This window comes from Abrus precatorius, unplaced genomic scaffold (assembly GCF_003935025.1).
Source record: "Abrus precatorius isolate BTA unplaced genomic scaffold, Abrus_2018 Scaffold3, whole genome shotgun sequence".
Taxonomy (NCBI): Eukaryota; Viridiplantae; Streptophyta; class Magnoliopsida; order Fabales; family Fabaceae; genus Abrus; species Abrus precatorius.
Window position 1 is genome coordinate 5,584,262 of NW_020874373.1, and position 24,802 is coordinate 5,609,063.

General features: G+C 30.8%; 2 protein-coding genes across 11 annotated transcripts; both read right to left on the bottom strand.

Moving 5' to 3' along the window:
* Positions 1-2,840: 2,840 nt before the first annotated feature.
* Positions 2,841-12,104, bottom strand: LOC113862713 (topless-related protein 3-like). Of its 8 annotated transcripts, none has more exons than XM_027495853.1 (27): positions 11,796-11,947; positions 11,530-11,662; positions 10,358-10,511; positions 9,542-9,721; positions 9,330-9,443; positions 8,900-9,058; positions 8,305-8,479; positions 8,066-8,195; positions 7,693-7,808; positions 7,415-7,547; positions 7,214-7,323; positions 6,979-7,048; positions 6,838-6,911; positions 6,671-6,766; positions 6,499-6,591; positions 6,250-6,377; positions 5,898-6,132; positions 5,644-5,811; positions 5,471-5,554; positions 5,212-5,364; positions 5,001-5,111; positions 4,740-4,919; positions 4,533-4,661; positions 4,337-4,432; positions 3,835-4,017; positions 3,571-3,746; positions 2,852-3,398 (listed from the first exon to the last, which is right to left on the bottom strand). In XM_027495853.1, exons 3-27 carry the CDS (start codon positions 10,390-10,392, stop codon positions 3,185-3,187), a joined length of 3,342 nt encoding a protein of 1,113 aa, XP_027351654.1. In that variant the 5' UTR covers positions 10,393-10,511; positions 11,530-11,662; positions 11,796-11,947; the 3' UTR covers positions 2,852-3,184. The 8 variants fall into 8 exon arrangements, 4 of the variants coding, with proteins under 4 accessions (XP_027351654.1, XP_027351651.1, XP_027351652.1 ...); XR_003504479.1 differs by lacking the exon at positions 10,358-10,511 and adding an exon at positions 4,113-4,214 and having other exon boundaries at positions 2,902-3,398; XR_003504476.1 differs by lacking the exon at positions 10,358-10,511 and having other exon boundaries at positions 2,904-2,969; positions 3,057-3,398.
* A 5,465-nt stretch (positions 12,105-17,569) lies between these two features.
* On the bottom strand, positions 17,570-21,079 carry LOC113861215 (probable protein phosphatase 2C 34). Of its 3 annotated transcripts, none has more exons than XM_027493887.1 (6): positions 20,831-21,079; positions 19,375-19,693; positions 18,915-19,226; positions 18,489-18,606; positions 18,162-18,385; positions 17,570-17,895 (listed from the first exon to the last, which is right to left on the bottom strand). In XM_027493887.1, exons 2-6 carry the CDS (start codon positions 19,618-19,620, stop codon positions 17,683-17,685), a joined length of 1,113 nt encoding a protein of 370 aa, XP_027349688.1. In that variant the 5' UTR covers positions 19,621-19,693; positions 20,831-21,079; the 3' UTR covers positions 17,570-17,682. The 3 variants fall into 3 exon arrangements, with proteins under 3 accessions (XP_027349688.1, XP_027349689.1, XP_027349690.1); XM_027493888.1 differs by having other exon boundaries at positions 17,598-17,895; positions 19,375-19,625; XM_027493889.1 differs by having other exon boundaries at positions 17,598-17,895; positions 20,745-21,079.
* Positions 21,080-24,802: the final 3,723 nt, after the last annotated feature.

A 24,802-nucleotide genomic window follows, 5' to 3' on the forward strand; every position in this document is an offset into this window, starting at 1 on the left:
TTTTTTATTTTTAAAAACAGAAAATTATATTTAGAAAGGGAAAACAAATCGGCCCTAAATACATAAAAACTTTAAAATAAAAAAATTTGTTTAATTTATTGAAAGATGAAATATAGGAATAATTTTGAAAATTAAATATTTCTCTTACCAATAATTATCATTCTTACGTGAATAAAAAATCGTAAGTGAAAATAAGAAAAATATTTACAATTTTTTGTGAATATATTGTCAATCAATTTATGTGAGAGACGTTTTTAGTCTTTTTTTCTGCTTTCCTCACATCAAGAATTTGGAACTTGAGCTCTCTCTCTCTCTCTATATATATATATATAATATCAATAATTTTAAATAATTAAATTAGGAATTGATATATAATAATAATAAATAAGTATTTTGTCAACACAAATTTTAGAATAAATAAAATTTAATAATTAATGTATTTTGAAATAAGTTTTTATCATTTATAATTAAGAAAAAAAATAATGAAAGTTATTTTTCATAAAAAAAATCTGGAGGGAGTAACTAGTTTTTTTTTTCTTTCCGGTCAATAATTATTTTTAAATTAATAATTTTGAATGTCAGAATATTTACATTTTTAAAAGCCCAAAATTCTAACAAGATCTATTCCAGTGAAATAGTCAAATGATACATGCTAAATTTAGAGATATATCTAAGAAATAAGAACTTCATTGTTGTTAGCCAAACAATGTAAGCTCTACCTTTCCCTTGAATCAGAGCTGTTTTTATGAGTTTTATAAAACATCTATTATTTTTGTTTTTAATTTTCTCATAATTACTATCTACTACGAATACTAGTACCTAGGCATAAAAATCAATGCATCGAGTAGCATATTTTTTGGCATAGATTAGATTTGTTTATGGTTGGGCTAAACTCTTGATGACAAAATCCAAGAGTTATATTTCCAAGCAACTTTTTCTGCAAAATTGCATTACTATGAAAATAGCTATGATAAAACAGATAGACACTATTCTCACACAATGTTTCAATCAACTCTCAACATATTCCCTTAATCACTATCTGTCTAGGCATCCCTTTGCCAGCATAAGTAGAGAGGTGCGTAGTAACACCACTTAAAACAAACAAAACAATTTTGTTGGAAACTGAAGCTAAACAACCAACCAATTCCTAAGTTTTGGCTAATGTTTTGTAGCGGGAAACAAATGTGCAGCACCTGAATTGAATACGATTAACAATGGAATTTTGATGGAAAAAACAGCCAAATTAGATACAGTGAACTTGATCATCAACTAGACCAAATTGTGACTAAATCAAGGCACAAATTCTTGCTTTGGCTTTCTCATTTTGTCTCCACATGCTTCGATGACACATTCTGATGGAACTGCAAGACCATCGTTTTTACGCTCAAGGCGTGTGAGAAGTTTTTTAGGGCTTCTGAAGGGGAATCAGTGCATTATGTAGTTTGGAAAATGGGGTTTGATTCTAAGTTGCTCGTGCGAAATGAGTTAGTTCATTTTTATGGTGATTGTGGTTTGTTGAAGCATGTGCGCTAAGTTAGCTCCACTTACGTTCATATGCTATTTACTTGTTAAACTTGTTAACTTTGGTTCCATATTAAGTATTTATTTATGTCACAAATTAAGGCAATAGTATAGAATTTATTTAATTTTAAAATTAAATTTTAAAAATTAGAGCACACAGTATTATAATTATCAGGTATTTAACATCTTTATAACATAATTGATATTTAAAATTTATAACTCTGAAATAAACTTTTTCCTTGAACCAAAAATAAGAAATAAAACATCAATTATTTTTAAGTAATATATCTTTCATAATTACAATATAACAAATAATACTATTCTAAAAATTAATTTAAAAAAACTTAATTAAAAGATAAAATAAGAAAAAAAATTAAACTTATCATATCACTGTTTTATTTTTACTATAGTTAAACTTTAGATATATTATTGGAATTCTTGAACTTAAAAAAAATCATAAATATTTAATATTAATATATTTAGCATCATACATATTATTAAAATTTCTATAATAAAGGAATTTTAAATAATTAAAAATTTAATGAAAAAATTAAAATATTATCAATAGTTAAATAATAAAAAAATTAATATAATTTCAATACTTAAATAAATGTATAAAATTAATAACTTCTAATATATTAATATTGAGATAAATTTTTATTAATCTCAATATAAAAATAGAAATATTACCTTTAATACATACATTTACATATTTATTAAATAAATAAATTTTAAAAAATATGATAATACGATTATTTTGAAATTCTTTCACAATAATAAATGTAAATATTACGACATTAGTGTTTGAAACTTTAAACATATTTTCTCTTATTGTTATTTTTTAAGCAGTGTAATATAATCAAAATGTTCTATAAATAATTGATTTACCAAATAATTTTCAGTTTATTTTTTTAACAAATGATTTAACTAAAATTAAAATTTTATTTATAATAAAATATTGTTTTATAATTGAAGTCTAATGGCATTAATCTTAATGGCTCTAAAATCTAAAACATAAGCAACAAGCAAGAATGCTATTCCTCTTAGGTTTGGTGAAATGCTAAGTATTTGAATAATGTGCGAAGCATTTGAATTATTGTTCTAAATTTCAGAGTCCTGAATGTCAGGATTGACAATAATTAAACTCATGAAATAAACAAATGATTCTTACAAGCTCTTTTTAACTTATTTTTGTAATAAAATTTAAAGATTAGTTTACAAGTTCTCATGCAACACGAAAATAATTAATAAATATTTAATTAAACTATTTATCTAAAGGCACATGTAATTAGGCTAAATATCAAGCAATATTCAATGTGGGAAGAGTATGGGAATCGCTCTGATATTTGAACCTAGAAAGCAAGAAATATACAATCACTAGGCGAGAAACAGATCTCATATAATGAGGAGAATGGACAGATTCACATTGTTTGCAAGATAAAGGTACCCTACAATACAGTATGAATAATGTAATCGGGTCGAGTTGACTAGAACAAATTTTAGTATAAAAGACGAGCTAACAGCTAAGCATTTACCATTTTTTGTCCAAGCTGACCCTGACAAGACCTTGATGAGGGACAAATGGGGGGAATCAAAATCTAAAAATCTAGACTTATAAAATTACAGATGGAAAGAATATGCTAGTATGATACAATGAATGTTCTTATCGTTGTGCCTGATCCAGTGTGTGGTTGCTTGTGGATGATGATGCTGACCTACCGTTCAATATTCCATTATCTATAGGTGGACTGGATCCCCACTTTCCCTCCGATTCACTGGGCTCTATCACATTCACGGACCCATCTGTCAATCCAACGGCAAATTGGTTGGGCTCTAGTGGATGGGCCGCAACAACAACAGGATACACAGCTTGGTTCCTGAAACATAGTATTACAAACAGGATCAAGAGTCAAGGTCCAAATCAAGAATTTTGCGAATCATCATATCACCAAATGAAAATAAGATTTCACAATACATCCCTTGAATAAATGCTTGATGTTTAATAATAAAGAGTAAAAATTGGGTCCAATCAGTTATGCTGAAACTTACCCACTTAAAGCCGCCGGTGAAAAGAATGTAGATAGTGCAATACGACATCTTAGTCTCAAGCTATCAGCATCAAAAACCCCAGTATTGCCATCGCAAAATGTAGCATAGATTAACTGACTGTTGCAGGAATAGGATGCATATGATATGGGAGCAGGTAGAACATCTTGTGGAACCCACTGCAGCAAATCAATTTATTAAGGATACCTTAATTTTAATTTTGTCAACAATCAGCAGCCACATCAATACCGGATAGAAGAATCTTACCTGCCGAATGCGATCCATCTTAGAGGCGTCATATATTGCCAACTGAGATTCATGGGCTACCAGTAACCGGATTTGGTCTGAATGGAACTGCACTCGAGTGTCACCAACGGGAGCCTTTCCTGCGGGTAGTTGTATAGGAATTGATTTTCTTTTCTCCCATGTATCAATGCTCCATACACAAAGCTGTACGGAAAATATTTCAATGAAGAAAATTGTTATGGAATGGCTCAGGAAACTAAAAAGAAAATGATATCGAGCAACAGATTAAGTATTGGCACCTTCGTGTGAAATAATTTCAATGAAGTAAATTGTAATTTTATTTCATAGTAATCCAGAAAATAAAAGCAAGGCTATTCTGTTATCCTTTACACTGGGAAGATCTATGCAATAATTACCAATGACAGAAATTAACAAAGAGATTTCTAAAACAAAGTATCATGCAAAAGAGGTTTTCCAAGTCACCCAGAATCTAAAACAGAAAAGAGAAAAGTTGAAGGCATACTTGAGCATCAGCACCAGACGAAACCAGAATGTTAAGATTGGTTGAAAAGGCCAAACCAGTAATTCGCTTTTGATGACCCTTTAATTTTGATTTCACCTGGAAGATAACCCCCAAGAGAAAACATACATGAGATACTTTAAAATAATAGTAAAAATCTTAAAATGATGAAAATAAGCATTTAAACAATAGGAATCACCTCATCCACTCTAACATTATAAATGTGAATGGTTGAATCCTCCATCCCAATGGCTATGATGTTGTTATCTTGAGGATGGAAAGCCAGAAAGGTAGAAGCAGGAGGTGGTGGCATGAATGTAGTCATTACCTATAAGAAAATAAACCATAAGTAAACAGTAAACTTAGCTACTGGATGGATATGATGGTTGTATCTCTGGAAATGTACCTTGAATGTCATCATGTTAAACAACGAAACCTTTCCACCACAGGCTGACATAACATATGAGTCATTCTTTGAGAGTGCAATGCAAGGAACCGCTTCATCAAGGTTGACACCCACAACATCATTAGTCATAAGAAGACCACTGCTGGGTTGCCAATGCTGTGGGACAACACTGGCAGTTGCCTACAATCATAAACTTCAGAATTCTGTTCTATATTGAAAGGGGAAGATAGAAAAGTTAAGGATTAGAGGGATTAATATTACCTTGCCTGTGGGATTCTGTTCACTACGAGCCCACTTCCAAAGCTTCTGTACACCATTTGAACCAAGTGCCAAAAGACCAGCACCAGAGTTCGTGTATAAAAGTCGGACTACCTATATATGACTGGGAGTTAAAGCAATTCACACAACACAAAATTTGCAATAGAATATGGCAAATTGGCAATTTCATCTCATTCTGGTACAATCAACAAACCTTGCTGGCAGAGTCTGTGCTGTCAGGCATGGTAACTAACCGACATTGGACAGCATCCACAATTTCAGACAGCTGCCATGGTTTAGTTCTATCTATTCCATCCTCCACAGTTCTAGGTTTCTCCACATTTCGAGCAGTGGGATCAACTCCATTCTTTGTTGAAAATGGCAAAATCAATCAATGAGTTGTAAAATAAAATAAAATTAAGATGCAGTACATAACAAGCGATTATACTGAGTTCACGGAGACAGATTCATACAAGAATGGGAGACGGCCTGACAGGTGAACTCCTTTCTACTTTACAGTTGACAGGACTGACATTAACAGCAGAAGGGCCAGATGCCTGGATAACATAAACAAAATGGACTGTAAAATTATGCATTTTGATCTAAATATCAAGAACCAAGAAAAAGTAAAGAACTATATCACAACCTTGATTGCAGCAGATTCAATGGGTGACCTCAATGCTTCAAATCCAGGATTTTCAATTGTTCTTAACGATCTAAGGCCAATAGCATTAGCAAGAATTTTGAATCCGTTGTCTGCAGTAGTAACAGCAAGAAGATTTCCCTCCTTGTTGAATCTCAAGTGTGGAAGGGCCTGAATAGATTCATACAATCATATAAGGGATGTCTTCATAAAAAGTGTAAGCAATATTCCAGAAGATTAAAAACAGTTAACTCCACCTGCAGTCCACCCTCTGCATCAGTGCTGGTTAGAAGATTAATATTGTCCATGTCCCAAAACTTGATTTGGCCATCTTCACCAGCAGCCAAAAAACGATTTTGCGTTGTGTCAAACTGCACAACACCAGCAGATTTCTTCCTGAACCCATTGTATGTTCTCTTAATGGCTCCTTCACTTTCATTCCATTCAACAAGAAATGACTCTCCATCTTTACTTGTCCCACAAGAAAACAATCTATAGAAATAAGGGAAGATAAATAGAAAGGCATGTTATTGCATCTTCATATAATATATCTTAATTATCCATTGAATACGAAACATAAATACTTATCCCAATCCAGATCCACCTTACCTAGTTCCATCAGCACTGTAAAGCATTGTAGTACACCAATGACCTGGGGCATCATAGTCAACCCTAGAACCCATATTATCGTATAACCAGGCTTTTATTTTGCCATCAATGGCAGTTGAAAATACAAACTGCAAAGTTATAATGACAACAGTTAAACACTAAAAGCAGTGTTTACTAGAATAATACAATCATTGACAGTGTGTACACAGATAAAATTAAAGATCAAATCACTGTGCACATAGTTTATACCTGAATGTTCTCCTTGTGATGAGGACAGATAGAATATACAGGTGCCTCATGCCCCTCAAAGTTGAATAGTCTTCGTCCAGTTAAGTCCCACACCTATTAAGAGTTTCTTCTTCAGACAAAATAAATACCATTTATGAACTAATTCAAAATTGCAATGTGTAGATTTGTGCACCTTTATCAATTTATCATCCCCACAAGTCACAATACAAAGTTGTTTATTTGGATGAGCAAATGCCAAGTCATTAACGCCACCAATATGGGCATCAATCTGCACCAGCAAGGAAATGTAAATCAAACTTCAATCATAACTATAGTTAATTTTAATGAGAATAATCTTACCTCTATTCGCTGGGCCAGCTCATTTGATCCAGTGCAGGCATACAAGTGAATCAAATGTTTAGTAAATGCAACACCTACAATAAAGCAATCAGTTAGATATTTATCTAACTGCTTCAAAATGGTTTAAAAAACATCACGTACCCACAAAATTTCCATCAAGGCTCCAGGTGACACGACTGACGGAAATAGGTGCATCTTTGACTATAGCTGCCTGTAAAAATTCTCAACTATAAATTCCAAAGGTTGTGAATTCTCATGCACCAATAGCTACCATAATAATACACTTATTGTCTGGTTAAACCACAACAAAGGGGGCTACCGAAGAAAAGGAAGTATTTTACAGCATAAAAAACTCATTGAAAAGCAAAATTAAAACCTGAAATGGCAATGAGCATGCAGAGACATCCCATATCTTGAATGGCTTCGAGACCAACCTGTCTCGCACCCCAAGTTCCCAAAGGGTAATGTCACCATTATTAGAACCAACTGCACAATGTGAAACATATAGTTATGTTTTTGTCAGGACATTTATAGTGAAATGAAATATTACACATAACACAACAATGATGGAAATTACCAAGAAGCAAGGTTTGGTGAGAAGGATGAAAGTCCATGCTTGTCACAGAGGATCCTTGATGCAAAGTCATAGCCACTGATCTTGGTAGATCCTCCAGTGACAAAGAGGCTGGTCGAGCAGCAGGATATGAAACCTAAAACAATAGAAATGAACCATTGTGACAAGTGTCACCAACCATTACAAAGTCAGGAACCCTAGACAGATTAGGAGCAGAAAAATAATTGGCATCGAGAATACCCAAATAACATATAGATTAAACAGAAATTTATCAAAATTACCTCCTCAACAGAAGGAGCAGGCCGAAGTCTTCTCATTAACTGCTCATGATCAGCATTCTGATAATCAACCATGCCAGGAGTTGTTGGAGGTGTTCTTGGACGCTTCAAGATAGACACTGTTTAAAAAAGGCAGGAGCATATAAGTCATGACATTTTCTTGCAATGTGAAATTCTAAAGATGTAAAATTCTAAGCAAAACTCAAGAACATGCTCTACTGCTCACTTAGCAAAGTTAATGCAATTTCACCTGCCAGGACACCAGTTACAACAATTTCTTTCAAATGAAGTTAAATGACTGAAGTTATTTCCAAAAAAAGGTTTCTTCAACAGGAAAAAACAAAGAGAAAGAAAATGAGGTAATGGAATTTTTTACCTTGATTCTGTGGGACAGGTATGGTTGATGCTGTGACAACAGCTGCTTGGACAGATGATGAAGCTGCGGCATTGGCCATCCAACCAGCTAAAGCATTAGCATTAGCAGTTGCTGCAGCAGGAGGAAAGGGCTATACAAAACAAGCAGAAACAAAACATTCATTAATGAACAAGATATATTAGATATGTAATCAATTAAAAATATACGGAACCCATTTAATGATATCCAAGGGATCATACACCATGAGCTCCAATTGAAGTATAAGCAGCAGGCTTTGCAACAGCAGCAACTGGAAGATTAACAGGTGTAGGTGCTAGAGGACCATTAGGAGGCGCACATGTGTGGTCAGTGAATAAAGTCTTTATATCTGGGTTTGCCCTTGGATTTTTGCAAAGCTGATGTTGCCAGTTTAAACTGCATTGACAAGAGACACAAATGGATCATAAAAAAAAGGCCAGGCATAACAAGTTAAAAATCAAATATATAAGAACTAAAACGAATTAGAGTAAACTTTCAAATTAGTATCATCAATCAAATAATCTAATCAACAATAAATAATATATAAGGAGTTAAAACCATGTGCAAAAGGCTTAAGAAATGGAATATTTGTACGTTCAAAAAGGCAAAAGCCACTCTTTTTTTCATTTTCCATGCAGAAAAGAATCCAATTAACTACAAAAAAGTGAACTAACTTGCATTTTTTTTTTTTACTTGCAAAGTATTGTGAGGAAAGAGAGAATAAGAATCAGGTGAAATCTTTAACTTCGATTTTTTTTTGGGAGGTACAAGAAATGGAATAATTTGCAAATTTATCATCAACTATGGCATATATACCTTTGATTGATTAAAGTCCGCAATCTTGATGACCTAAGAGTAGGGAAGATAAGTTTATCCCGGAAAAGAGGATTTGCCTCAATGAGCTTTTTTAGCTCTATCAACATAATTCCTCGAGCAGTTTTGGTGTCACCATACTTAGACAGCTGCTCATTCTCCCTGGCATTTGAAATCGAAAGCAAAAGCCAAACAATCTTACAAGTTAATTAATCAGGTTGGTCTATTAATCATAAAACTCAACATGATACGATTTGGTACACTCAGTCTTCGTGATCTCCTTCGTGTTATTGTTTCATGAGTTTCAATGAAGATTCAAGGATATTGATGTTCAACAAAGATCAAATCGACTTCAATTTTTATCATAAACATAACAGAGTGCAGCACTAAAAACAATGCTATGTTACATTTGACAACAAGTTCAAAACATTACCTGAAATTATTAAGAGTTAGCAGCTGCGTGATTTCTTTGTATAGTTCCTCATTGAAGGTGGAGAATACTTTTAAATCACCCACTAATATCTCAACAGCCTTTGCCTTGTCTTGCCTAAAATAACAGAACCAAAGACAAAACAACATGTGAAGTACCATAGTAATGACAAACACAACTAGAAAAATCCCAAAGGCATTCAAATTAATAGATACCTATCAAGTGCTTCTAGATATTTCTGCTTCCTGATTTCGAAGAATATTTTCATGGAGTATCTATTATCATCAACTTTCGTAAACCCTGTTAAGTATTTCTCAACTTCTTCCCATTCACCAGCCTGTACTTTTTCTTCAAAGTACTTCATATTGAAGAAAAACCCAGATTCTTTCTCAAGCCTGCACCACAAACAAGAATTTAAAAGAAGAAATAAGCAGTAATAACAATGTAGAAAACAGGAAATGTTCAGCAATGGAAGGGAAAGAGTATTCAATTAATTTTGTTATCATATAAATTCCAATTTCTAAGTGACAAGATTATGCATCTCAGCCTTTCTGGACAAAAGATTTGGCATACTATTGTTAAATTATTAAATTTTTACAAGGCTAGCTTTCATATTCAAGTAATTCATTGTTTTCCACACTTCCAAAAAACAACTAGAGCAACAGCCAACAGAGCAACTGCAATACCACTTTTAGGGTAATTGCAGTTGCAGTTGCAATTGTGATGAGACCATCAAAACCTTAATACTGTACACAATTGTGGACAAATGCGGTCAATGCAGCAGCAATTGCAGTCATGATGCGGTTTTGAAGACCTCCCCAACATCTTCATATTGCAGTCATAATTGCAATTGTGGCCAACAATTTAAAACTTACTAACCATGCCATGCCAACTGCAGGATTATTGATTCTTAACACAATTCAATATTCAAAAGCCAACAAAAGTTTTATACCACGCGCGTCAATCATATAATTCACTGCCATGTGTCTCTGTATTTCATTTATCCACATCCAAATTTAAAACTTACTAACCCTGCCAACTGCAGGATGATTGATTTTGAACACATAATTCAAAATTCTAAAGCCAACAAAAGTTTTCTACCACACGCGTCAATCATATAATTCACTGCCATGTGTCTCTGTGATTCACTTATCCACATTCAAATTTAAAACTTGCTAACCCTGCCTGCAAGATGATTGATTCTTAACACATAATTCATTATTCAAAAGACAACAAAAGTTCTATAATACACGCGTCGATCAGATAATTAACTGCCCTGTGTCTCTGTGATTCATTTATCCACATTAAATGTAAAACTTACTAACCCTGCCATGCCAACTGCAGGATAATTGATTTTTAACACATAATTCAATATTCAAAAGACAACAAAAGTTTTATAACACGCGCGTCAATCAGATAATTCACTGCCCCGTGCTTCTGTAATTCCTTTATCCACATCCAAATTATGAGCTTCCTTAATTGTGGACAATTGTGGTCGATACAGCTGCAATTGCAGTGGCGACGCAATTTTGAAGGCCTCCAACACCTTGTTATTGCAGTCATAATTGCAGTTGTGGACAATAATTTAAAACTAACCCTGTCAACTGACAGGATGATTGATTCTTAACACTTAATTCAGTTTTCAAAGGATGACAAAAGTTTTATAAAGCACGCGCCAATTAGATAATTCACTTCCACGTGTCTCTGTAATTCATTGATCCACATTCAAAATATGAGCTTCCTGAATTACAAGGATAACTGCTCCAAGACAACTTTGAAAATGTTCCTCCCCTCGTTTATTTTTCAGCCCATTTCTAATACAGTTCACACTATCCAGAACATAGCTCAAGCTGAAAATGGCCTACACAAACAGGATTGAAACCACCCATTCCCATATGCCGACTCTTTCACTCCCCTAAATAAAGAGTGACACGAGAGGAAAATAAGAGTGAATGAGTGTCCCTTTACAATTAGGAAAGACTGGGATAAACAGATACCTAATTTCTAATGACCCTTTCATTTGAACAAGCAGTCAACCCATTAATAATTGACAACAAAATTTTCCCTCCGTTTTTGTAGCAACAGTTTCTGCTTCCTACCCATTATTTTTTATTTTAATCCACAAACAAAACTCGCACAGAGAAGAGAAGAAATACAACAACAACATCAATAATGAAAGAAAGGGCCAAGGTGGCTTTCTTACTTATGCACCGACTCTTTGAACTTCTCCTCCTCCAGAAATTGGAGTATGAGAAACACCAATTCTCTGCTCAAAGAAGTCATAGTAGCTCCTCAAATCCGAAAAGCGCCAATAATCCCGATCTTTGCAGGCCGATCTTCAAAAACACAATTCAAAAACAAAAAGAGAAAAATAAAAAAGAAAACCTCAGGCCGAAAGAAAACATCACAGAATTGAAATTCCCCAAAACAGAGACAAATCAAGGACCTCAACAACAAATCTGAACTTACAGAGAGTCCGCAACCTCAAAATCCTAAAAAATTTAGAGGCTCTTGAGGATTACATAAGCTCCGAGTTCAAGAATTTCTAGGGTTTGAAAGGCTGCGGATAAGAAGAGGAGAGAGAGAGAATGGAGAGACTCGGTCTCGCTATCTTCGATGAGTTGTACAGAGGAGTCTTTCTTTTTCTACTGACCTATCAGACATAAGTACATCGAGTTATGTGATAAGTACGATGACCTATCATGGTACGCTATCATTTCGTGAGTGATAAGGCAATTCAGGAGAGCATAGCGGATTCGAAACTAGTAATTCAAATCTAGTGAATATTCGCAACACACGTCCACTCGAACCCATCTTTTCCCCAATGTCGCTTTCCCTTTCAAACCATAATAATTCAATTTACTAACTCCTTTATTTCCCATCTCCTCATTATATCGAATTTTATCGCGAGAATCTCGGGCTTCTTCTTTTTGAGGATGTGAATCCACGCGCTTACAGATCCATTTGGGTTACCACATCCACATTGTCGTTTTGTTTCTTTTTTCTTTTCTTTTCTTTTTTTCTGCTATATTTCTTCATTCTTGTCTTGGACTCGGTTGTGACCTATCCCTTTCAGGTATACGTATTAAGTAACCAATTATGAGTCACATCACGACTCAAACCCATTTTGAGAAATGTTATATATATATATTAATTTAATTTAATATAATATAATTATATTTATTATACTGTATAGAAAATTGATAATGAATAAATATATTTCACATCTTAAAAACATAATGAATAATATTATAGCTTTTGTGTAACTATTGAGTCTGGATGAAGGGGAACAACTGACAAATTTTTTGTTTACTAAAAATGTTAACGAGGAGGTAATGTTTCGTTATCCTTGTCTTTTCCTGTTTCAGATTAACAGATTAAACTTTGGTCATAGTCGATTATTGTGTCGTCATGTCAAGTTGTATACTACTTTTGAAAATGGAGCTCCATTTGCTATTGCAAAATATCAATAGTTGTAAAGATTAAAAAGCTTTTTACTATATTTGCCTTTTTTTCTTGATAAGTGTCTTTGTCATATTAATGTTTGTATACCTTTTTAAATTTTCTAACTATTAAGTATTTTAAAAATATTTGTATTTTTTGTTTCAAATCAAATATTTAATTTTGGATTTGTTGTCTTAAATAATATTTCAAATTTAAAAAAGTTCCCTTTTTATTCTCTAAATTTATTCTATTTGATGATTAATAAAATGAGTTGATATTATTTTAAATTTTTAGGTTGGTTAGCGAGTGGCTTTCAGAAGTTAATTAAATAAATAAAAATAAAAAAATTAAACATTTACATGTTATAAATTCTAAAACAAATATTTTTAGCATCTAATAAGAATAAAAAAATATTTTAAGTACTCAATAGAATATGTTAAATAATTACTAATTAAGTTTTTAGCATTTAAAAATAAATGCTTTTAAGTATGTGTATTTGTTGGAGAATTAACAGTGATAAGTATTTAATAAAAATAAAATATTTGATATATTTGAAACTTGAATATTCTTTTTAAATATTTGTTATTTCAAAAATTTTAATAGATACATTTAAAATTTAGGATATGAGTTAGTATTTATCATATTTTTATAGCTGTCAGTGAAGTCTAATATTAATATATTTTTTTTATGAGTGTAAATATGAATAGTTACATTGTCCCGTAATCAATTAAAGTCCTTTACCCAACAAACACTCATAAAGGATACTTATAATTAACTTAGCAATTATAAACATTGAAATAATTTAAATCTTGGACAAGTAAGTTGAAGCAATTCGTCACCTTTGACTGGGTCAATTATTATTAGCTCAGCATTATACTTAATACTTTTTGCAGAATTTTAAAATTGAGTGGCGTTACTATTTATTATTATATATGTTGTTTATTTATTTATTATATAATTTATTTATCTATTCAGAGATTTTCATTTTCTTAAGAACATTTTAGCTCGGCAACTTTCTTAAGAAGCTAAGCCATTTAACCCTAGCCCTTTTCCCCAAAACAAAAATCCATTGATAGTTAATTAAGATATGTTAAAATCTTAACAAAATTTTTTTTCTCACAAGAGAAAAAAAATTATTTTTGTTTTTTAATTTTCATTTAATTATTGTTTATTTAATTTGATTTTTGGTTTAGTTTTATTTTAAATCTATTTTTAAAAATTGTTTTTGATATCAAAGTTTTATATTATATTATCCTCCTTAATTTTTTTTATTTAGATTGTGCTTTGTTTTTAACGTAAATATAAGTTCATAATAAAATAATTAACAGCAATAATATAAGATTTAGATTATGCTGTATTTTTATATTAACATAAATATATATTTTTTAACAAATTTGAAGCACAAATTGTTGAAAAGGTGTAATGTGCGGGACCATGACTCTGTTGTTGTTTTCACTTAGAGCCGAATGATTGGTTGGAATTTATAGTCAAACGTTTTGTGCAGCTGGTCACACACGTCTCTTTATAGTTTCTGCAGTACCTGATAATTTCCCATTTAATAATGTCAGAGAATAGACACTTTCCCTGCATTGTCAGTTCCCTAACAATCCAGTGGCCTTTCCACAGTAGAAAAGAACAGAAACAGACATAGTTTTTTTTTTTTTTTTTAGAAACTACAAATTAATTGTTAATTAAAAAATCATTAGATCAATCTTTGCTATACATTATATTTTATAAATAATAGATATTGTTTGTCAACCATTTTTAAAAAATGTTATTTTAAAGTTTACAAAATAGTATTGTTTTTAGTTTAATATTTGAAAAATATATAAAACATAATAATAAATGTTCCTAAACTATTACAAAGGATCTTCTATTAATAATTAATACAAATATCTAAAAGGTTATTATAAAAAAAGGGATGAAATATATATTAAAAAGTAACAAGAAGTAATGTCATTTCGTTAATTTACTTTTTAATACATATTCAAAATACATATTAAGAAAAAAAATTTGTTCTTAAAAATTTTACTTTATTCAACTGTGTTTATTTAAAACAAGTAATATTTTTATAATTATAAAAAATAAAATCAAATTTAAATATATTATTTTTATTTTTATACTTTTGTTTATTGGAACATTTAAATCTATGATGTACTTATTTATTAATTACATAAATAAATATATTTATTTAACATATAATTTAGTAATTTAATTATTTATGATTATGAATATTTTTAAAATATACTATAAATTTATGTTATATAATAAATTTTATTAATTTTAGTAAAATAGTTATTTATTTATTATAAAAATAAAAAATTTAATATCATAAATATATTAAATGTTTGATATATTTTAATAAAAATATGTATAATATATAAATTAATTAATGTATAGTATATCTTTTTATGAAACGTGTTTTTAAAAACTTTTTTAAAAAACCGTTCCTTAAAATATACGTCAAGGGTATTGAATCGAGACACACACGAGATAATGATTTGAAAAAGAAAAACAGTGACGAGATAATGGGTAAGCACTTATTGAGAATAAAGTTTTTGAAATTATCATCGAATGTGTCCACATCAGAAGTGGGCCCCAGTAGCGTGCTACTCTTGTTTTGTGCCACTTGGCCTGCATGCCGCTCTCACAACATTGTCACGCGTTCACCCTCCTTCAAGCAGCGCGTCTTAATTTTTCTTGACGTAATGGTCATTTTGGGTGGTGGTGCGCATGATATCTGTTGAAAAAAAATATGCATTCTCTTTTTAACATATTTTTAATTATTTATTAAAATATAAAATATAAAATAAAATATTTTTAAATAAAAAATAAAAATAAAATTCATATAATTTTTATATTTTTAATAAATAATAAAAAATATATTAAAATAAATATATTACCAACATATTTTTCTAATATTTAAAGTAAAATAAAATTAATGTTAACTGATATGTTTTTATTTTATTTGATATGTTATATAATATATTTTTAGTAATAAATTTACTTAAAATATTAATTGAAAATAAAAATATATGCTAAAGTTTACTTTAAAATTATTAAAAATGTATATTAATTATATGTTTAGGCAAATGATTAGTTTTTATTCTTTAACTACACTTTAAAGAATTAACATACTTTAAAACTAGTTAATTTTATCAATTTTTTGTGATGAAATATAAAAATATTAGAGCTACTGCAATAGTTAATTAATAAAAAAATTAATTTTATAATAATATAATAATTACTGTACTATTCCTAGTTCTTTTACAATAAAAATTAATAAAAAGATGCTTTAAAATAGTCAATTGGTAAAATTTTAAAATTCATTAGAACATGACAAATTTACCTTGTTTAATATTATTGTATCTAATTTTATTGCTGATATTTATTTTTATTTAATTTAATTTAGACTTGACTAACTTTATTCACTAAAAATAAACCAAAATAAGTTCCCAAAGTAATGAAATGAATGAGAATAGAAGGTATGTGGTCTATTGGAGGTTGGATTAATTCCAACATATAACCAAAGTAATGAAAAGAGGCCAGTCTCATCTTAATCTTCTGAGTTATGGGCCATAGCTGAACAAACACCAAGTAGCAAAATAACATCATTTGTTGTACTCAAACAATCAAGCACACATCAACCTTTGCCTGTCTCTTTCCCCTTCCCATTCCATCAATCATGCCAAATATTTCTAATTACCATTTTCAAAATATCTAGGCAAGCTACCTATCAAGTTGCCACGTGTCCAAAGCTCCAAGACAACCCAACAAATAAAATAATTTTTACAAAATAATAATTATTAATTTTATATTAATAAATAATAAATTAAATAATTTATTTAAAATATATAAATATTTTAATTTATAAAATAGTAAAAAACTCACACTAATTAATTTAATAAAAGTATATAATGTCCTTTCAAATTTACAGATAATGTAATAAATATATTTGTTTTATGAAAATTTATGTTATAATATTTTTATATTTTTATATTTTTTATTAAAATAAAAAAATATAAGAATAGAAATTATTAAAATAAAATAAAAGGACTGAACAAAATCATAACAAAAGGTTTAAATAAAGTCTGTATAAATTATTTTGAATACTACTTAAATGCTTTAAATTGCTTAAATTAGTAACTACTAAATATTTTTCATATATATTTTAGATACAACATATTTTTCTAAAGAAAAAATTGTTTTGCATTTAATAATTTACGTTAATGTATTATAAATTTTGCACATAAGTGTACAAGCATGGAATGTTAATACGAATGATTCTAACAAAATTAGTTAAATAAAAAGTTAATGTTTTGCAAATAATAAATTTGTCTTGTTAAATTATCAAAAACTTGTCGTATTACGTATAATTAATTACATATCACCTCACTTATGAAATTAAAAACAGAGACAAAATTTTAAAGCTAAACATTTATATTTTCCTAAGGAATGTAAAAATTTTGCATTTCAAAAATTTCGGCCGACAAGAACTTGTGCTGGTTTTGAAATGTGAGTATTTCAGGTTCACAGTAAAGTAGATCCGTTATTGATATATTTAAGGTGCTTGGTAGATACAAGTTAATGAGATTGAATTTGACAAGACCACAAAAAGTGAATGAAATTGATAAATACAAGGGTTAGATTCTGTTTGTTCATTTTTAATTGCTTGACCACTCAGAGATCTTGTATCCAAAATTGACCACCATTTTGTTGATTTTAACTTGGGAATTACCAAATCATTAGATTTGGGTACTTCTCTTTGGACAAGGAAGTACGAAGGGTAACAAATAAACAAGTAAGCGTATTACGTTAACTAAGGACGAAATAGACATGCACTTTTGAATAACTTAATTGGACCAAGGCTACATGAACTGAGAAATTTTACTAGCTCGTTTTACATGATAATCTATTTGAAGGTTGCAACGTGGCTAACTTGCGCTGGTGAAAGGGGAGAGTGTAAGAAGAGGCAAATAGCTGAAATGTCATCCATGGCAATGCCCCTTCTCTTGCGTTTCCATGCATGCACCGCACATTCCACCAGACACTTAGCTGATTTTGCTTTATCAGTAGTTGAAGACACAATATCTACTGCTTCTTGATTAGAGATCACATCCCAAACCTGCATCACAAAACCAAATATAATTTGTTGTCTCTACCACTTTCAATCATATAACTAATATTCATATTAATAATTTTTTTTACCTTATGGAACATTGTACGCAATAAAAAGTCAGGCATAGTAAGTTTTTATTGAAAATTAAATAATTCAATATATTAATACTGTTAAATGTTATAATTTTTACTAATTTCTTATTATATACAATTTTATACATGTTAAAAAAAAAATGTAATTTCAATTTATGTTTGAAGGACAAGACTCCATACCCCATCAGTGGCTACCACAACAAACTGGTCCCTAATGCTTATGTTCCTTTGTGTCACCTCAGGCACGGAAATAAGACCATACTCTTTAATGCAGTAATCACCAAAAGCCCTTGACATGGCTAGTCCTGGAGATTCTTCATCAGGTAACCACACCCTGTGCACCCCTGGCTCGTCCTCCAAGCAGAAAACGCGCCCCTGGCACTGAGTTATTCTCTCTGCCTCCTCTACAAATATTTATTGTTTTACCAAAGTCATAAGGTAAGATATTAATATATTATTATTAGAGATGAACAGAATGACAAAAACACAGTACTGAGCAAAACTAACGAGGTAAATTGGGCTTGAAATCCACTGTTAGCTGAACTGGGACCAAACTTCCATCTTCTGATGTTGTAGCTAATACAGCACGAGAGTCACCAACATTTGCTATGACAATGAGTTCACCCTGATCGTTACGGAACAATTATGTGGATTAGTTTTCAAACCAACTGCACTAACATCGGCTGGTCTATTATAAGCTAACAAGTGTACCAAGTAAAATTGCAAATATATGTATACATATATAGGTGATAACACTAATAAAATAACACAAAATCTAACACATTTTTCTTAATACACTATTACTTGTATATCATATTTATATCGGGGAGCATTTATATTGACCAATGAGGGGAAAATGAGGAATATTATGAAACCACAAGAATTTGTACATTAAGGTGGAGATATACTATGACTTTTTATTTTCTTTTTTACCTGTCTAACAATTGAAAGGGCAGTTGTTCCGCTGTAAAACGAGTCTATCTTGCGATACTGTTCTAGCTCTTGATCAACGGAAGCACAAGTCTTCAAGTAAGAATGCTTCCATATGTTAAATTGATATTGTCGCCTTTTCTCTTCCTCGGTATCAATATCAGCATCAAGTGAAGTTTGGGCAAGTGTCTCTTGCCAGTTACATAGCAAAGATGGTGGCATTGACTCTCTTACTCTTTTGGCCACAAAGTGACCCCATGGCCCGTGCCCATCAAAGATCCCACAGAAAATCATGTCCTCTTGGCACCCAAATTCCTATAACCAACACCAACAAATCCACTTTCATACAAGGATCACAATGATGTAGATGGTTAACCACTCACGAATATGTGAGCTTGAATTTAAACCAAGGTAAGGTATCATAAAAATTTTAAAAAATATATCTTTGAATACTTGTTCTTACCTCCCATACTATGCAGCAATCTTGGTTCACTCCTTTCTGACCTCTTTTGGAGAAAACGGAGGCAAAGTTATTTGAACCATCAACATTAACAGTGCCCGTACTACACAACATCATGTCATTTTTCTTGGCTTCCTTTGCCATTGCTTCAGCAGCTTCCCTCCCTTCACATCTCCCAGATTTTCTTACTTTCTTTTTTGAAAAAGACTTTGCCAGCAACCCATTGAACATAGAGGATAAATGCCCCATCAACTCAACAATATGATTTCCCACACGAAACACTTTTTATGCTTTTCCCGTTTATATATATATAATTTATAATCTGCATATTGAAAATATATAACGATTACTTACGTACATAATAATATACATACACACACATACGGGTACGGCACTAAAAGAATGAGGAGCAGGTAAGGAATTCTACAACAGCCCATAGGAATCAACCGTCTTAATTTTTTTTATTTGTATCTTGCCTTTTCCTACATGCTTTCTTATGAAATAAAAATGAAGCGTGAAACAAGTTGGGGGTGCCGTGACTGAACATAAGGACAATTTCTGACTCATAAAGATTAGAATCTTAGAATTTAATATTTATGAGAAGTTTTAAACTAAATTCTGATCTGAAACCAGAGAATATCCATTCTTACGCTGAATTCCAGCGTTGCATCTGGAATTCACTACGTGTTAAGGGGTGAAATTTAAAAATTACAACACACACACACATGATAGATCAAAGTAAATTTGAATATAGAAAGGTTAATGAAAAACATGAGCCTAGCATTTGCAATAAGGTGATGTTTAATTCGGTTAAGAGAAAGGAAATAGTGTAAGCCTTCTTGATAAATTGGTCTCAATATGTCCACACATTGGCTCCCAAAAAATCAAAAGGGTGGCCCATATAATATATATAATCATATTCTTCTTCAAGGAATAAAGGTTATGGAATTAAAATGAAAAGAGAATTAACTTTGGAGTTTTTCATTGGTTTATTAAATGATATAGATCAAAAGCATAGATCAAACTCGAATTGTGTATGGGTAACTAAATTGGGACCCGAAAAAAAAAATATTTCTTTCTGCCTTGCTCACTCGTGGGATTCGTTGTCATGTAGAAAAATATATTGCTCTGTTGAACATCTGAAGAAAAAAAAAGTAGATTCTGCATATGGGACCTGAGAAAAACAAAATTTTGAAGACGCATAGTGTCTCACAAGTCACACTCCTTATACCCCGGAACATGTTCAAAACCATTTTAAAACATAACCAGGATCAATTTAATTATCAATGAAAGAAGTTAAAACATATTGAGGACTTTGTCCCCCTAAATTCATAAAAGTGAAGAATGAAACATCAAGAGAAAAAGGAAACAACTTGTTAAGCCGCTGATCCAATTTGGAAAGTTCCATTTGCCTGTTTTCAAAGGGACTCAGAGAAGAACAAAGGGAGAAGAATAAAACCTTGTAGTTTGTGGATGGGGAAGAGGGAACTAGGAAGCGTGAATCTAAGGGAGTAACCGGAGAAAGAGTTGTGGTAGCCGGAACAAGACACAATTCCGACAAGGTGAGCTGAGAGTTCGAGAAAGCAAAGGTGTGGATGGACTAGAATCCATAATGGACTTTTGTTTTGTTTGGTTCTAGTTTCTTCTTCCCTTCCCTTTTTATCTACGGCCTATGGATACCAAAACAAGGATAGTTTTTTATGCTCATACAATTACAAAACAAACAATACCAGCTAACTGCATTTAATTTTGTAATTATGGGTGTCATTAGCGTATGTTACTTCAATAAAATGATCTGTAATGATTTATCACCTCTCAGCATCAGCTAGTCGCAGTTAAGTTTCTTGGTTCGAAAAGGTTATGTTACTTAGATAGCCCTTTTGATTTTACCAAAAATGGAACTATATTAAACTAATCTTCTACTCTACCCCTCACTTGTATAATGGGTAAAAGTAAAATGTTATCAATTTCAATTTTTTACCCTTTAGGAAATTATTGCACGGATTAATTATTATTATTTATAATATCATAAGAAATTAATTGTCAGAGGGTCCCCCCAAAAAAAAAATCTCTCCAGTTTTAGATTTCAGAATATTACTTTAAAAAAAATATATAATGTTATACCAACAAGGTCCTCCTGTAGTACACATGTGCTTGTTTTTCTTCACCATATACATGTATGTAGGAAATTATGGAGTTGGCTTGTGTTCCACCCCCCCACATATAGGAAGACAGGACACCCAAACAATGGGAATCTTTCTGTTTATTTAGCAAAAACTTGACAAATTTTATAACATTTATATTGTTGAAATATTCTTATGCCATTCTGCAGATTCGGGCATTATTGTTGTCTAATGTATTAAAATCTTTAAAAAAATAAAAATAAAAGATTAACAGGTAAAATGAAGGGTCGTTTCCTTGCTGGGCTAGACATAACTACAAAGTACAAAATTACTTAAAATAAAAATCTTATTTTAATAAAAAATTACACTTAATATTATTATATTGATTAAAAATAATTCCAAAAACATTTAGGATGTTACATCTAAGTTTTGCGATAAAATCTTGTACATTCGATTGCAATAATTGAGATAGAAGAATTCCGTTTTCCCCCCATCGTATTTGCAAGTTCAAATTTAAGGAATTGTGTGGATCTAATGAGCATCCATGGTTTGCAACCTTATTGAAAACAAAGACATATGTTGTAAACTAAATTAGAAAGGAACAAAAAGAGTATGTAAGGCATAGCTTAATGTCTCACTAGGGTTGAATGGCTCTTTAATTTACCATTATCATATGATTAGTTTACACAATAAAATATAGAAAAAGTAGTTGGTATCGGAATGAAATAAAATTTAATGTGTCGATGGGGGTGACTACTGGGAACGCCAATCATACGAAACCAATTCATTAGTTGAAAATGAAATAAATGATTTCAAATTATTACTAAAAGATATATTTAATTGAGTTTGAGTGATGAATCATGATGATTGCAAAAGCAATAGAAAAATCTGCTGCATTTTTTAGTGGGATATCTATATTTGGTCAAAATAAGAAAAGAAGGGAAGAGTGATAAATACCTTCAGACAATGTGTTTGGTAATCCTCCTCCATATACTTCGTTCCAATCCTATTTTTTAAAAATATCAAAATACGAAATTTTGAGAAAAGTTATGAAAATATGAGAATTCTTTTTAAAAATTTATTATTATTTTTTAAATTCCATGAACAAGTTTTTTATTTTTATAAATTTTTTATTTTAAACATGATTTATATTAATTTGTATTTGTTACTTATATTAATTTAATTGTTTTTTTTTCTATATCACTCATTTTTTTTTATTTCTCATCCGCATTAGTGTTAGTTTAATTATGGAGGGTTAACAATATTTATAATATATTTATTTTAGTATGTGTAATTTAAATTTTTATATATTTTTAAAATTACAAATATTTTGTAGAAAAAAATTATTCAAGTTAAATAAAATTATTATAATTAACATCTTTTTCAAATATTTAATACAGTAAGTTGACTAAAACTTCAAATTTAAAATACACGTTAAGTCTTTTTCTCTGAATTTCGTCCAATAATTAAGAAAGCAATAAAAACCATTTACCAACGTAGTATTGATTATCCAACACAAATTGTAAACATTAGACAGCTTCTGATTAGACAATCCAAGACGTGGTTTATATTGGTAAACACGTTTTAATTGCTATAGAATCTTGTCGTTTTCAGTCAACCTTTTAATATTTACTGTCGTTCTGTCTACGATAATCAATGCAATGCCACTCATGAACATATTAATTACTCGCACAATACCAGTAGAGGAATTTAATGGGAACATTCTAAGTTAGTAGTAATTTCTTTACCATAAGTTATTTCACGGTAAATGAAAATATTTTACGATAATAAGTTGTTTAATTAATAATACTTTTTAAAAAGTGTAAATTAAGACAAATGAGAGAATATTTAACAAATGTTAACCGCTACTCTAAGAATACTAATTAAAAATAAAAATAATAGAAAAGTTTTTATAAAAAATATCACAATTTAAAAAAAAAATAGCACTTTTTTATTCATTATTTTTTAATTGGTGTCTTAAGAATACCGAAGCATTCGTTAATAAGACCCATGTTATTTTTATAAAATTTTGAAAAAAGATATAAAAAAAATAAGTGTGTGATAAATAAAACGATGTAATAAAAAAGTGTTATATAAAAATATTATGTGAGAATATTGTTACGCTTCCTTATTAATATGTTTGCGTGTGTTGAGGTTAAGCATAAAAGTAGAAACATTCTATGTAAGTGGCAGTGCAAATCGGCATAGGCTACGAACTGAAAAATGAACGAACTTGTTGTAGTGTGACCTTCACAGAAAGGTAGAGTAATAAGACAACAAAAGTTAGCATCTTTAATTTTACTTAAATATATATTAAAAGTTACCCTTTTAGAAATCCTATTCAAACACCTTTTAATCCCTCGTCAGAAAAAAAATCTGCCAGGAACTCTGTATCCACTTCTACATTTTCACACCCAAAAAGTTGTTTGATTCCAATCCCGGTAAGTTCCACATACCATGTCTCTAGAATTCACTTTCACTTTTTTGCTGGACAGCACACAGCACCTTTTTACTTTGTCCAACCTAGTAACTAGACATAGTTACTAAGATTCCTCGTGCAATACCAATTAATGTCATGGTTGGTTCCTTGTGGTTCCCCTTACTTCCATTAGGGTGTGTTTTAGGTAAGTAAAAGACAAACCACAAAATTACACACAAAACAGATGATATTAAAACAAGAACAACAAAACAATGCACACATGGGCAGGGTAGGTCAGGTTTTGATTTGAGTCTATGAGGCCTACGCAAACGCAAGTAATAAGCAAATATTCGTTTTGGGTATTTGGCATCTGTACAGTGAGTGTTTTCCTTCAGTGTTTGCAATTTGAAGTTAAAATTAATATGACCCCACTCACCACCCATAAAATAAAATTGCACCGAATACGTAATGCTAGTTACGTAGTTGTTTTTGACATTACCCCTATGGAAAATTAATGGGACCCCAAACAAACGTGAATAGCTCAGTGAGTTGTATAGATCATTTACTCTTAAGGTCCCTTCTTCCCTACACTCCAATCACCATTGCCCATTGACGAGTAGCTGAAGGAAGTAAACTTCGAACTTCTTTAAGGTGATGCCGTGATGGTGCTAACAAATGCATATAAATTTACATTTTTGCAATTGAGTTCATTGTTATCATTAATTAGTTATTGAATTAAATCAAGAGTATAGCTTTCTTATGTTACCATATTTTTCTCTATCCTTAAAGATTAGTTTTTACTCCACAGAGATTGTTCGTTCAAATTGAAGATACTTATTATATTGAAAAAATACGTCACCGCATATATGGTACCAACGTCCCTGCGATA

What these genes read in the sequence shown, in the direction of transcription:
- LOC113862713 (XM_027495850.1), bottom strand. Translation starts at nt 11,609, where the DNA reads ATGACTTCTTTGAGCAGAGAATTGGTGTTTCTCATACTCCAATTTCTG. An exon ending in TTCAAAGAGTCGGTGCATAA is followed by an intron (nt 9,722 to 11,529) that starts GTAAGAAAGCCA and finishes TTTGTGGTGCAG; the next exon opens with GCTTGAGAAAGAATCTGGGT. An exon ending in AGATGGATCGCATTCGGCAG is followed by an intron (nt 3,747 to 3,834) that starts GTAAGATTCTTC and finishes GATTTGCTGCAG; the next exon opens with TGGGTTCCACAAGATGTTCT.
- LOC113861215 (XM_027493887.1), bottom strand. Translation starts at nt 19,620, where the DNA reads ATGGGGCATTTATCCTCTATGTTCAATGGGTTGCTGGCAAAGTCTTTT. An exon ending in CCCTTTCAATTGTTAGACAG is followed by an intron (nt 18,607 to 18,914) that starts GTAAAAAAGAAA and finishes CGTAACGATCAG; the next exon opens with GGTGAACTCATTGTCATAGC. An exon ending in TTGTGGTAGCCACTGATGGG is followed by an intron (nt 17,896 to 18,161) that starts GTATGGAGTCTT and finishes TTTGTGATGCAG; the next exon opens with GTTTGGGATGTGATCTCTAA.